This window comes from Echeneis naucrates, chromosome 4, assembly GCF_900963305.1.
Source record: "Echeneis naucrates chromosome 4, fEcheNa1.1, whole genome shotgun sequence".
Taxonomy (NCBI): Eukaryota; Metazoa; Chordata; class Actinopteri; order Carangiformes; family Echeneidae; genus Echeneis; species Echeneis naucrates.
In genome coordinates, this window is record NC_042514.1 from 23,244,012 (window position 1) to 23,257,714 (window position 13,703).

A 13,703-nucleotide genomic window follows, 5' to 3' on the forward strand; every position below is an offset into this window, starting at 1 on the left:
GAGAGCAGTTTTCTATTATCTGTTAAGCCTGCTTATATCAATTAGAGTAGGCTGTTTAACAGTGAAATTCATTCATTCATTCATCTTCTATTGCTTATCTGGTTTTGCGGGGAAACTGGAGCCAGTCCTAGCTCACATCGGATGAGGGCAGGGTACACCCTGGACAGCTTGCCAGTTCATCACAGGGCCAGTCACATTCACTTGGCAATTTAGAATAACCCTAACCCTAATATGAATGTCTTTGGATGGCGGGAGTAAGCCAGAGTACCCGAAGGAAACCCGCACAAGCACAGGGAGAATATGCAAACTCTCCAAAGACTCTAGGGCTAGGAATCGATCCAAGACATTTTTGCTCTGAGGCAACTCCGCTAACCACAATGCCCCTGTGCTGCCTTTAACAGAAACCTTCCTCAATAAAACTAGAGCAAAAGAGAAAACAATTAAAAAAACAAAAAACAAAACACCCTGATAAGCTTGTCTTTGGACTCATGGATGGATGTAAATCCCATTGAAGTGGAAATAGACCAGAACAGATTGTGATGCTGGAAGATGCAGAGTTTTACTCTGCAAGAGTCTGAAGAGTCTGACACAGAGCTCATCTAAAGTCTAGCTGTCTATACACCTGGAATACCTTGCACTATTGCTCTGAAGCAGTTAAAAAGGTCTTTTAAGTTCATAATTATTCTATGGGTTTGTTATTCTTTGCTTTGACAAGTTAGTAATTATCAGATCTGTTTGGAACTGGAATAATAATGTCAACATGTCATTTACACATGGTGGTGGTAGCACCTGAAATCTAGAACTTTTCCCTGATTTTATTAGGCTGATGGATGCTATTATTATGCTGAAATGAGGGAAGTGGTCACAGCTGTAAACATAACAGGCCACACATCCATAAGTTTGGGCCATAAAATCAATTAAGACAGTCTATAAAAGAAGAAGTATGTTTATGTTAATCAGGCTGTGTCATTAAAAAAGTTCTCTTATTGACAAGTGCCACTATTATTTTGCACATACCCTTTGTATCTGTGAAGCAAGGCAGAATAACAGAAACTAAACAGCAGCACAACAAACTAAAACCTCTAAAATCACATCTTAGAAACTATTTCACTGCATATTTTAACTTAGAGATAAGAGAACTCTCACACTCTTGGGACTGAAGTGCACTGGACACTGTTGCTGGGGTGTAAATTTCACTGCTGTAGATTTAGAGAAAAGTGAAAACAGATGACCTACTCTCCTCCTTGAAAGCACTGAACGAAATTTATGTCTACAGCAGCGTCCCTGCCCGGATTTTAGTGTTAGCTCAGTTTGATGGACTTACAGTATCTGTTTTTTGTCCACTAATTGCTGGGATACTTGAGACTCCCTCTTTCAGTGGAAATCGCCTTTTGTTTTGGTAACATACGATACATTTTGCTGTAAATTTTCCCTTCCCTGTCTCCTAATTTTCTATCACTCTTTCTCTCCCTCAAAGATTTTTTCTTCTCTTTCTCTGCCTTTCCCTATTTGGCGTGATTGGTCCCCTCTTTTCTGCGAGTGGGGGGCGGAGACTCCTGCAGTCTGCTGTCTAATACTGAACAACGCTGCTTTGAAAACTCTGCTGTTCACGGTCAAATTTTTTGCATTTACAGCAACAACACTGCTGATTGTGTATCTCTAACATGTGTAAAGGACTTGCAACACTTCCTGCCACATGCCTCCAAAGGTAAGAATCTTTAAATGATACATGTTTTGCAGAACTATCTGCAGTTAAATGTAGTATTTGAAAATTTCAGGACGATCTGTGGACATGCCACTTCTTTGAAAATGCCTATTTTTCTGTAAGAGAGATACACTAGGCTGTTATAAAATTATACAAACAAAATGTAAGCGGATGTTATTAACACAAGCCAAAGTCTTCTAGAAATACATTTCACTTACTGCCTTTTTGTCTGCCTCAGTGTCAAAGACATCAAGCACAAAATAAGCTTCTTACTCCAGAAGCCTGAAGCCCAAACAACCCATCAGAAGCAGATACATGAGAAGAAAGCTGCTCCTGCCACTGCTGCTGCTTCTGTGAAGAGGTTAGAGGTACTCATTTGTTTGCTCAGTATGTCTACAGGTAAACACATATGCTCCTCTCCTGTCTGGGTTTATTCTTCAGTTCCTCACAATTAGCGTTTCTCAGAAAGAAGAAAACATGACATGCATGTTCATCCTGAAGTGCTGCAAGGCAAAGAAACTAAAGGTGGTTGTGATAGCAGCCCTCTCAGAAGACACTTTCCTTGTTATAAAGGGATACATTCCTTTTTTTTATTAAGTCTGTATTCATTCATTTGGTCTTTATCTTTAAGAGGCAGAAACATTCAGAGTTTTAAGAAAAGAATTCAAATTTTTGGCTCAGTGACTTGGAGTTTCAGTCTCCTCCAAAATGCTTAGACAACATGGTTTCAGTACAATGTTTCATCTGGAGAGAGGAAGGGGCGATGTGGGTATAAATGAAAAGTAATTTTATTTAATGGGAAAAACAGAATTTCCTTTTTCTTGCTTTTTCTTTCTTATGTCTTATGTGGAAAATGTGCAATATCCCACATGGTATTAGTTTTACATGTAATTGCTGTGTATAATATAATAATATAATATACAAATATATACATATACATTTAATTTACTTCTGGACTCAGGTTGTTGTTCTTCTCTTATTGTTCTTCATGTGCAGGTTAGCATCAACAACATTCATCCTGACCTCTCACTTTCACTGCTATGGAGCCCATTCAGAGACATTTATAGATAATCATTATTCAATTTTCCTGTTGTGATTGATCAGGAGCTTTTTTCCTTCATCCCATTCATAACACAGACATGCTTTAGAGCTTTTCTGACATGCACCATTCAGGAGATTTACCAGCACATATTGCTCTTTTCTAAATGGGAAGAAGCTATCAATTATTCTAATTTTTACGACCATTGATAAGGCAGTAAAATCTTCAAGGAACCATCATTTACATCATTACACATTTTCTAGTGTAAATGTGGGATGATACAGGATGGTATGTTATTAAAATTAATGTCATTATTCATTAGTGAATTAATGCAGCTAGAATCAGAATGAACTGCACACAAGGAATCAAATCTAACTGTACATCTGTTTTATTGAGATGGAAATATGAGTGATAAATAATCAAATAAATTCTTTCAGTTATTTGTTTCACTTGGATATCAGCAGAATCATGTGGCTGTTTGCCGATCTATTCCATGGAGGTTGCGCTACTACAACAAACACCTAATTTGAATTTGACAATGAAAGTAGGTTAATGTAATCCACAAAAGGGAATACGCTCAATAAAAAAGAAATCTGATTCAAAGAGAATTGAGTCAAGAGCAGCTGGACTTGGTTCTATATCCTTGAAGATGTTTCGCCTGTCATCCATCAGTTTGTGCCTTCTGACTAGGTAAAGTAGTCTGATAGGCTGGTGATGAAACTTAGATATATAGCCTCTGAGGAGTCGTTATCAACGCTATTGAGTGTTAATAGCTCGTTAGAGCTCTGATGTAGGAAATGACTGTCGTTACAAGTGTTGTTTGTGACAGACTTAGTTTTTTTCAGGCTACACTTCTTCTCCTGGGTATAGCTGAAAGGATGGCATTGTAAGCAGGAGGTGTGGCAGACCTCCTCCTCTGTTGAGGGATAGTTTTTCCAGTTTCACACAGATGACTTCCTTGACCTCTCTTTCAAACCCATGTCCAAAATATGCACATTACTGTCCTCGAAAGGATGTGACTTCTCCTTTAAATGTATGTGTTGCTCCATTTGTTTGTGTAGGGGCTGTTTTTTTCTCCTATGTATAGGTCATTGCAGTCCTGCTTGCATTGGACATACACTACGTTGCTTTAAAAAGAAGATAATAATAAGATTTTTGGTTTTGTGGTACAGGGTCTTTGAGAGGAACCAATTTCTATCGGAGTGGGTTGTTGGGTTTGAAGTATACTGTTATGTGATGTTGGCTGAAAATACTCCTGAATTTCTCAGAGACCCCAGAAACACAGGGGGTGGCTATGTGGTTGCTTCTGTTGCTCTTCTCCTCTTCACTCACCTGGTTGCTCCTTCTGCAATGTGTTATAGCTCCATCTTTATGGATCTTCGGGAGCCCAATGCAAGGAAAGTTGTCTAGTTTTGATGTTTTTCCATAACACCAAAACAAATACCTACAGTTGATCTCGTCACACCCACAGAATCAGCGATAAGGAAGAATAGGGTAATGGAAACTGATGTGGAACTGATTAGGCTAAAGGTATCAGCGGCTTTGTCCAATGAAAAGCCCCATCCTTTCAACCTCACCACAGAAGAAAGCAAAGCTGTGGCAACCCTGAGTAAGGATGAAAACATCACTATCCTCCCAGCAGAAAACGGGAGATCACAGTTTTCCTCAACACTAAGGACTACCAAGCCAAGATCATGCCATTACTCAGCAACACTAACATTGGCTGAGACATGATCCAACGAGTGGGAAGGAAGATAATATAATGCTTACAGAAACTACAGAATGGGGGAACCATTGACCGTATACTTTACCTCCATCTGTACCCACCAGACAACATTATTTGCACAAATGGGCCCCCCCTCAGGCCTATTGTCAGCAGCAAAAACTCTGTCACTTATGATGCCAAGCATGTAGCCAACATTTTGACCCCAATTAGTAGGCAAAACAGCTCATCATATTCAAAACTCCATCGACTTTGTGACATGGGCTCACCAGTATCGCCAACTGTGGCGAACCTATACATGAAAGAGGTAGAACACAGGGCCCTTAACTCCTTCAGAGGAACACTTTCGGGCCACTGGTTTGGACATGTGGACGACACATGGATCACAAGAGGTGCAAGCTTTCAGTGAACACATCAACCCAGTGGAAAAGACCTTTGACCTTCTTGGATTGTGATGTCCAAATTGGGGAAGACAGATTTCCCACTCCAGTTTATAGGAAACCTACAAACATGGACCAATATCAACTTTTAGAATCTTACCACTCACTAGAATGTAAACTGGGTGTGATCGGAATTCTACAACACAGAGCACATAAGTGGAGCTCTCAAAACCTGCAAATACCTGAGTCGGACCTTAATGAAAATTGCAACACGTTCCACAAGGACCAACCAGGTGAGTGAGGAAGAGAAGAGCAACAGAAGGAACCAATAATACTCCTCTTTGTTTCTGGGGTGGGGTGGGAAACTCATGCAACACACATCACATTCTGGTACACTTCAAAACTAGCAACACAGTCCGACGGAAACTGGTTCACCCCCAAAATTAAGTACCACACAACCAAAAAAGCAATGTGGTGTGTGCCATCCAATGCAAGGCGGGCTGCAATGACCTATACATAGGAGAAACAAAACAGTCCCTTCACGAATGAATGGCACAACACAGAAGACCAAACTCTTCTGGACTCAACGGTCTATCTAGAGTCAAAGTTGAAATCACACTCTTTTGAGCACAGTAATGTACATATTTTTGACAGGGAAGATACAGGGTTTGAAAAACAGGTCAAGGAAGCCATCTGTGTGAAACTGGAAAACCATCCCTCAACAGAGGAGGTCAGCAACACCACCTATCTCCCACCTCTAGTGCCATCCTTTCAGCTATACCCAGGAGACTCAAAGGTTTAGCCTGCAAACACAACAGTCTTCCACGAATGAGTTTCATCAATTGCCTTTCAAACTAGCTTTACCTAGTCAGAAGGCACGAACTGAGGAAATCTCTCATTTGAGAAGCGAAATGTCTTCAAAGATATAGAACCAAGTCCAGTCCTTCTCAACTCAACTCTCTTTAGATAACTATGAAATGGATAAATGACAATCTTCATAGACACTAAAAGAAGAAAAGAACATTTCTTATGCACAATTTGTTTAGGTTTAGGAGTGTAATTTAATTTGGAAACATTTCCATGCATCCAGGTATTATTTAAACTTCCTTTACAAGTTCATTTAGAAAACCTCTTTGTCTTTCTTTTAGGGTGCCAACTCCAACTGAGGTGAATAAATGGAAGGAGTCTTTCATCCACCTCATGAACAGTGACAGTAAGTATCAATTCACAGGTTCACACCTATAAAAAAAGAAAAAGCATCCTTAACTGGAACCAAAGGCGCTAAAGTAATTTGATGCTATAATAGCACCAATGTTAACGTTTGGCAGATGCTTGGTTCATTAGCTCTTCAGCAGAATCACTCTCAGGATTGATAAAAAAAAAACAAACAAAGCATAACAAAAAAACCTAGATACACACAAACACAACAATTCTCATGTGACACAAATGTGCAATTGTGGGAATTTCGTCAGAAAACACCTCAACCTTTGCATTCCTTCCTAATGTTGTTGTTTATTTCACCTTTTTTAATATTATGTATCATCATCCTGCAGACATTAATACCGTGTGTGATGTTAAAGAGGAAAGGACACACACACACTCACACACAAACACTGATATATTCTCATGCTCCAGTTTTTCTGCTACGTGTCTGGAAGCACTAGTCACTGGCCTGTCATGGCAAGCTGACCAGTGCTCAAAGTGTATATGTCTGTGAGTGTGTGTGTGTGTGTGTGTGTTTGTAAGACCTCTGAGAATTACACACTCAGTGTGAGTGTCTATATATCAGGACACAACAGGGGAGCAATGGCCCTGCGGGAACCAGTTGAGTTCTGACCTGCCCTCTTCCATGATCTCTTTCACTGACCTCCAGCTGTGTCAGGTCTTCTCTCTGCCTACTTGATTTCATCTCCTAGTTCTCAGTGTCCAGTCTGTTGTTTACATCATCCTGGTCTCAGTGGTGTTCTCCAGCTCTCTTTTCAAGCCATGCAAGATTTATTCAGACTCCTTTTTTTTAGGGAGACTGTAAAAGCTCATTATGAAATTACTGCGTTGATACTGAATTCCCTTGGAAATGTAAGCCACTTTTTCATCCTTTGCTCTCCATATAACATTTTTTCTGCATTTGAGGGTTTTTTCTTGTTTCTATTTGAACTTCATTTACTGGGTAAAAGGTTTGAGAACTAAATTATAACAGGTAAGAGGAGAGAAGCAATCCATATGAGGGAAAATTCACGTGTGTGCGAAAGAAAAAAATGGTATGTTAAAACTAGTCAAAGATGAAAGTTTGAGGCTTTTTTTTTTTTAAGTTTTCCAATCATTTGCTGTTCCAAAGCAAAAAGTGTTCTGGTCAAAAATAGTACAGGTACTCGTCAGGATTGTGAGCTTGATGTATTCACTTGACCTTGTGCAATAATTACTTTGGGCAAAGTGAAGAAGAGATGACAGATAAAGTGATGTCTTTCCCATGATTGTCTGATAGACAAATTGAAACCAGTAATGGAGCTGCCTCGTATGAAGGGAAGGCCAGCCCACTAGTTCATAGAGATCACAATGGTGCGTGTACAAAGGTACATTAGCGGCAAAGCAAATGGCTGAATGATGAAGACTGTCCAGTTTTGTCACTGTAGTCCCGAATTGAACGAAAGCTTGACTGAAAGAAGCTTGCGGAAGAAAACTAGTTTGGTTTTGAACTTTGTCTGAAGCAGAGATGTTCACAAGCCTTTTTTTGCAAGTCCAAGTCAAGTCCCAAGTCAAGTCTTGGGCGTGAGACTTGGCCAAGTCTCAAGTCTTTAAAAAATAAAAGTCTCATGTCTCTTCTAGTTGTAATGAGCGTTCTATCATCTGCTGCTATCCAGTCTGTTAAGAATATTGCACAGCTAAATTTAAGAAATTCAAAGCCTTTAACTGTATTATTATCACTCCTTTATCTAATAACATACAGTATCAGCACTGATTAGTTGTTATATGATCACTTAAAACAGGATATTGCAATGCAATAGGAAAGCACACAATGAAAGCTTTCCTTGAAAGTAAACTGTATTCTTCCATCATGAACATACAGGTACAGTATCTTGCCCCCTATTGTGCAGGCTCAGTGGGACCATAATAGAACAAATATTACACCTCACCCAGTCAAAGATGTTGTAATTAAAACCATTGTAATTAGTGCAAAACATCACACTTTAGCAGAATGCCAACAACTTGTTAGCAAAACATTGATATATGTTAATTTTGTGCCATGTGCCAGTGATGCAATAATAACTAATAATTTTTCAAGTACAGTTACAGTTGTCTTAATCTGTTGGACACAAAATTAACACCATTTACCAGCCAAATGCTGGTAAATCATGCAAGTGAGTGGTACTGTATGCTGCACTCACCAAATCAAATCAGATTTATTTGTATAACGCCAAATCATAACAAAGTTACATCAAGACACTTTACATATAGAGCAGGTTTAGACCAAACTCTTTATAAAATTATTTCAAGAGACCCAACAGATCCCCTGATGAGCAAGCACTTCGCGACAGTGGCAAGGAAAAACTTCCCTCCTCAGGCAGAACCAGGCTCAGGGAGGGTGGCCATTTGCCTCGACCAGTTGTGCTGAGAGTGGGGGAGAGAGAGAGAGAGAGAGGCATCGGGGGGGGTTGTATGTAGTACTGCGTGAATCGTGGGTCCCAACTGTTATACTGAATAACAGACTAATAGACACAGAGGCGAGGCTGGATTTCCATGTGCTCTCTTTTTCTTCTGAATCTGAATCCAAGCCAGTGTCTCTGAACAGACTTGGATGCATCCTCCTCAGATGTCGCCTGTTCCTCCTTAAAGCCTGTCCCGCTGGAGTCTGCAAGCTGTAGGATGGTGGCTCATGTCTGTGGTCTGTCACCATGGCTGGCTCCCAACCACGCCGTGTCTGCATGTGTACGGTGGTACCTGGGTCCAATGCAGGACATGGCTTGGCATTTCGGTCGTGGTATAGATGCTGGCATGACTGCAAATCCTGTATCCTATCGTAGACATGCTGTGGGGTAGACTGCTTTAGCAAAGCACTGGAGCATGGAAGTGTGCTGCGCAGAGCTCTTCCCATCAACAGTTGCACAGGTGTCACGTTCAGCCCTGTCACTGGCGTGTTCCTCAGTGACAGCAGTACAAGATGTGGATCTGTGCCACTTTGCATCGCTTTTTTCAGTTTTAAAGTCTTTATGGTCCTCTCCGCGAGTCCATTGGACTGTGGGTATCCAGGGCTGTAGAGTGTTTACTTGAATTCCCATGAGGCTGCAAATGACCTCATCTCATAGCTGGCAAAAGGAACGTGGTCATTCACCAGCTCTTTGGGGATCCCGTGCCTGGCGAAAACAGACTTAATTTTCTGGATTACTGTCTGAGAAGTTAAATCAGGCAAATTCAGCACTTCAGGATATTTTGTCAGATAATCCACTAATAACAGATAGGACTGACCTTTCAGTTGGAAGATGTCAGCCCCAACTTTCATCCAAGGGAGCGCAGGAACTTCATGTATGATGAGCGGCTCCTTCTGCTGTTGTGACTGAAATTGCTGGCACTGAATATATTTCTCCACTGTCATCTCTAATAGGCCAATAGAGGACTTTTCTTGCTTTGGCTTGTGTGCGCTGGACTCCCTGGTGAGCTAAATGGAGTTTCTACAAGATCACTTTTGTGAAGCTATTTGGTATGATGATTTTATCGCCTACCATGACAATGCCATTCTGGATGCTGATGTTGTGTCGCATTGGCCAGTAGCTGTGAAGGCTCTTGTCCAGGCTGTGTCTTCTCGCAGGCCAGCTGTCCAGATGTTTCTTACACACAGCTTGTAATACACTGTCTGCATCAGTGGCGATTTTCAGCTGGTTGAGTGTCTCCTTACTCGATACATCTGTGGCCTCCATGGCGTACACAACTTTCTCATGACAGGGGTTTTCGCTCACAATGTGCTCATCTCTGGTAGCCGTGGCTTGTGACATTATGTCTGCAATATACATGTGTTTTCCTACCTTTACATGGTTTTTCCTGCGAGTTTGCTGCGCACATCTTCAAGAGCAGGAATAGAGTAGTGTTGGCGTTTGACAGCTTCGTTCATGTTACGAGGGTCCAAACACACCCTGAGTGAAATATTTTTCTTCTTTGTTGCGACGAGGCTCTTCCCCCACTCAGTCAGTTCGTTGACAGGTTTTATCACCTCTCTTCTCTCTAGATCTTGCAGTGTGCATTTCAGTGAGTCCATGATCGAAAGCGGTATGTTTCTGCAAACATGAATCACATGGGGAACAGATGAGTCAACGTGTATATGATGTACTCCTGGAAACTCACCCAGTCCTCTGAAGACCGCAGCATACTGTTCGATCAGCTCCTTTTTGGTTGATGGCGGGTTTGGGGGCTGTGAGGGTGTTGTTGTGAGTGTTTCTAACCTCTTCACCAGCCCCAAATCTGTACATGCCCAGAATCGCTTTGTCTGCCTTTCTGGCTACATGGAACTCTACAGTGGCTGTGTGTCTTGCGGTCTTGCACTGCAGGAATGCAATGCCACTTGAAGGCAGGCGGGTTCCACCAAAAGCAAAGACGGTGCTCGCCACCACTTGCCTGGAGCACTGGTGACTGCAGCATGTCACGTGGCTGTGTTGGTACCACACACACTCCTACATCAGGGTGGTGGGCATTTAGGGAATGCTCACTTGCATGTGTGATGTCACTTGCCAGCTCGTGTTGGGGCACATCATGAATAATTGTTGAATCCTGCCTAAAATGGGCTGAGCTGTTCTTTCATTCCATCACTATTTTGGATGTGCAATACTGTACTTGGATGTGCAATTTTGAATCAGTGCAGGGACCTCAAGCACAGCTTCATACATAATATTTAATGTGCGGTAATCACACTAATATACTAATATTATACTCATATTTTCTAGCATCTAATGAGCAGCTGGAAGCAGATTCAAAACCCATAAGGTTTCAGATTGGGTAGTTTTGGCAGCTTTGTGTAGGGGCTGATGCCTAAAGGCACAATAATGCAACTTAAAGCAGTCTGTGAACTGCAAGTGCACCAGACTCTTGAAGGCAATGGCAAACCTCTACACTTTCACTCATTGGTCTGTGAGGTTGGACTTGACATCAGAAAGAAACACCTTTCCCTCTTTCTTTGCTAGCGGGTCGTGCGGTCTTCACCAACTTCCTGAGATCAGAGTTCAGTGAGGAGAATATGGATTTCTGGTTGGCCTGCGAAGACTACAAGACGACAGCATCTTCCAAGCTGGTAACCAGAGCCAAGCAGATCTACCAGCAATTCATTGAGGTTGACGCTCCTAATGAGGTAATTTCTTTTATTTGAACATTAATGAGGTATAAAATGAGTGTGACCATGTTAAATCAATGCTACAAAGTGCAAAAGACAAATGATCCCTCCCAAAGATGGTCTTGAAAATCTTGAAACAGTCCAAAGGCTGAAAAGACTTCAAAGATGTTTGTGTTAAGGCTGTTAATGCTAATGCACAGTCTTGGCTAGTGAGGTGAATACTTGAACTTATTGTAACCAAGAAGGTTCTGAATATGAATAATAGATGTATACTAATGACCATTCCATCAGTTGACGGATTAAAATAATAGTTACAAACTGTTTCATAATTATCATAGGAAATTCGAAGCAACATGTAAAAAGAGAGCATTTGGTGTACAGCTCCAGTTTATCACGACATAAAAATCCCTTCAAATTTAGGAATTGAGTTTTCAGATGACAAATGGATAGGATATAAAAAGGTCATATCCTAATCCCCCTCCATTGGCTTCCATTCCATTAACCATTTATTTACCCCATCTTTTTATTGATTTAAGGTGAACCTAGATGGGGCAACAAAAGACCTGACCAGGCAGAATATCAAGAACTCCTGCCCATCTTGTTTCAACGAGGCTCAGAGGATAATCTACCTCTTAATGGAGAAAGACTCCTATAGACGCTTTCTTAACTCCAAACTGATCCAAGGTTGGGACCAGACACAGATGACTGCAGCAAAGAAGGAAATTAAAAATTCTGACTGACAGACAACAGAAAGCCGTTAACTGGGATTGCCTAAACAGTCATTGGAAACAGTGTAAATCTGTCATTATCTTTCAAGTATTGAGTTCTATTAAAGATTGAGTGACCAAAATTAACTGTATGTGATAAGAACACAGACATTAATATAAGTTGAGCAGAAAGGGTAACCTACCCATCAGTGTTACACTTATTTAATTTAGAGTTTTATACTTTTATACTACAAGTATAGTTTTCTAGATTTTCAAAATAAAATTTTGAAATAAGAACATGTCATGGCAGACAAGTACTTTTTTTTGATAGAACAGTCAATGAATCATCATGTATTCATATTGATGTTTTACATTCAGTATGAACCAGTGGTGGCTGGTCAGTCGAGGGCGCTAGGGCGCCCCCCCCTATCAAATCAAGAGATGAAAATCAAAAGAAAAAACAAAAATGCTCTAAGATGCAAATGATTATTAAAAGATGGTGTTATTTCAATTTGTGGGTGACTATCAATAGTAAGTCAATGTTCTTTAAATATTTATTTGGTTCTAAAATGGTTTTTATTTTATTTTGTTCACTTCCTGAAGTGAAGGACACTAGCAAAACAGAATCCAGGGTAAACTCTCAAACATTTGATAAGCATGTTACATGAGGCTCTCTTTTAATTGGTTTGAATTAGATTCTTCACTAGACACATCAGTGTGCGTCCCCTATGCGTCCTAGAAACATCAGCAGTGAATCAGCGATCAGTATCGTGTTGTGTGTGGTTATTTTTTAAATAAAATTATCATTCCCAGATTTTGTATATTATCAAACATCTGAAAAGAAGGAACGTTTTTCTTTGCAATTTGACATTCCAGACAGAACAATAGAAATGTTCATGTTTTTCTTCCTGAAACTGAACCCAAACCAGGAAGAAAAAAACAATACAAAAGAACAGTGGTCTTGTTAAAATGTTACACCCCCACTTTATGTACAGAGTTCTTTTTCACTGCAGCATAACTGACCTGCTTCACTAAAAGTCATTACCGATGAACCATTGTTGCATACTCACATTTGCCAAAATAAAAACAAACAAAATATTATTTTCTACCTTCTTTTTTTTCCCCATTGTACCAAGCTCATACTGAACCATGACTTCTGTGTACCGTTACACCCCTCTGTATGTCAAGGTAAATTGTGCCCCCAAAGAAATTTTAGCACCAGCCGCCACTGGTACCTTAATTTCATCTTAATTTCTAACTCATTGCTTACCACTTCATATGGCAACAGATGGATCATATTAATGTCTATGTTTGTCTGTTATGTTATTGTTAATGTTATTGTTATGTCTGTAACTGATGTACATGTCAAATAAAGTCACTGCAATAACTGGCTGTGCTGTGCGAACATCTTTACTTTTGCCTACAAATAGTGCAAATATGTTTACACAAATTTCCCCACTCCCAGTGGGAAAAGTATAATTTAATTTTGCAGTAAGGATTTCTTGTTGCATGTGATGTAGTTTTTTCTTTTTTTATTATTAATTCACATTGATATCGACAGTAAGTCTAACTGTTAAAATTCCAATGTTGAGCACTGTACTAGTTTGTATGTCTTGATTTAACGTTTTAGTGGCCCTGCATATTGAAAATTTTTTATCAGAATTTACACTGAGTTTTAACTAGATATTGTATGTAGATATTACATTATGCCATTGTCCTATTTATATCATGTCTGTGCCAAGTCAAATAAATAAAAAGAACTTGTGTGGTCATACTTCATTAAAATTGAAGACTTCAAGGCTTTGACTCTTCAGCCAGACCTACAGTTTTTGAGGTTGT

General features: G+C 40.1%; 1 protein-coding gene across 1 annotated transcript; it reads left to right on the forward strand.

Annotated features, from left to right (window-relative positions):
• The first annotated feature begins 1,574 nt into the window (after positions 1-1,574).
• On the forward strand, positions 1,575-13,436 carry rgs4 (regulator of G protein signaling 4). The gene is made up of 5 exons (XM_029500169.1): positions 1,575-1,708; positions 1,944-2,066; positions 5,996-6,060; positions 11,012-11,175; positions 11,694-13,436. The coding sequence occupies exons 1-5, from the start codon at positions 1,665-1,667 to the stop codon at positions 11,895-11,897; spliced, it is 600 nt and encodes a 199-aa protein (XP_029356029.1). The 5' UTR covers positions 1,575-1,664; the 3' UTR covers positions 11,898-13,436.
• Positions 13,437-13,703: the final 267 nt, after the last annotated feature.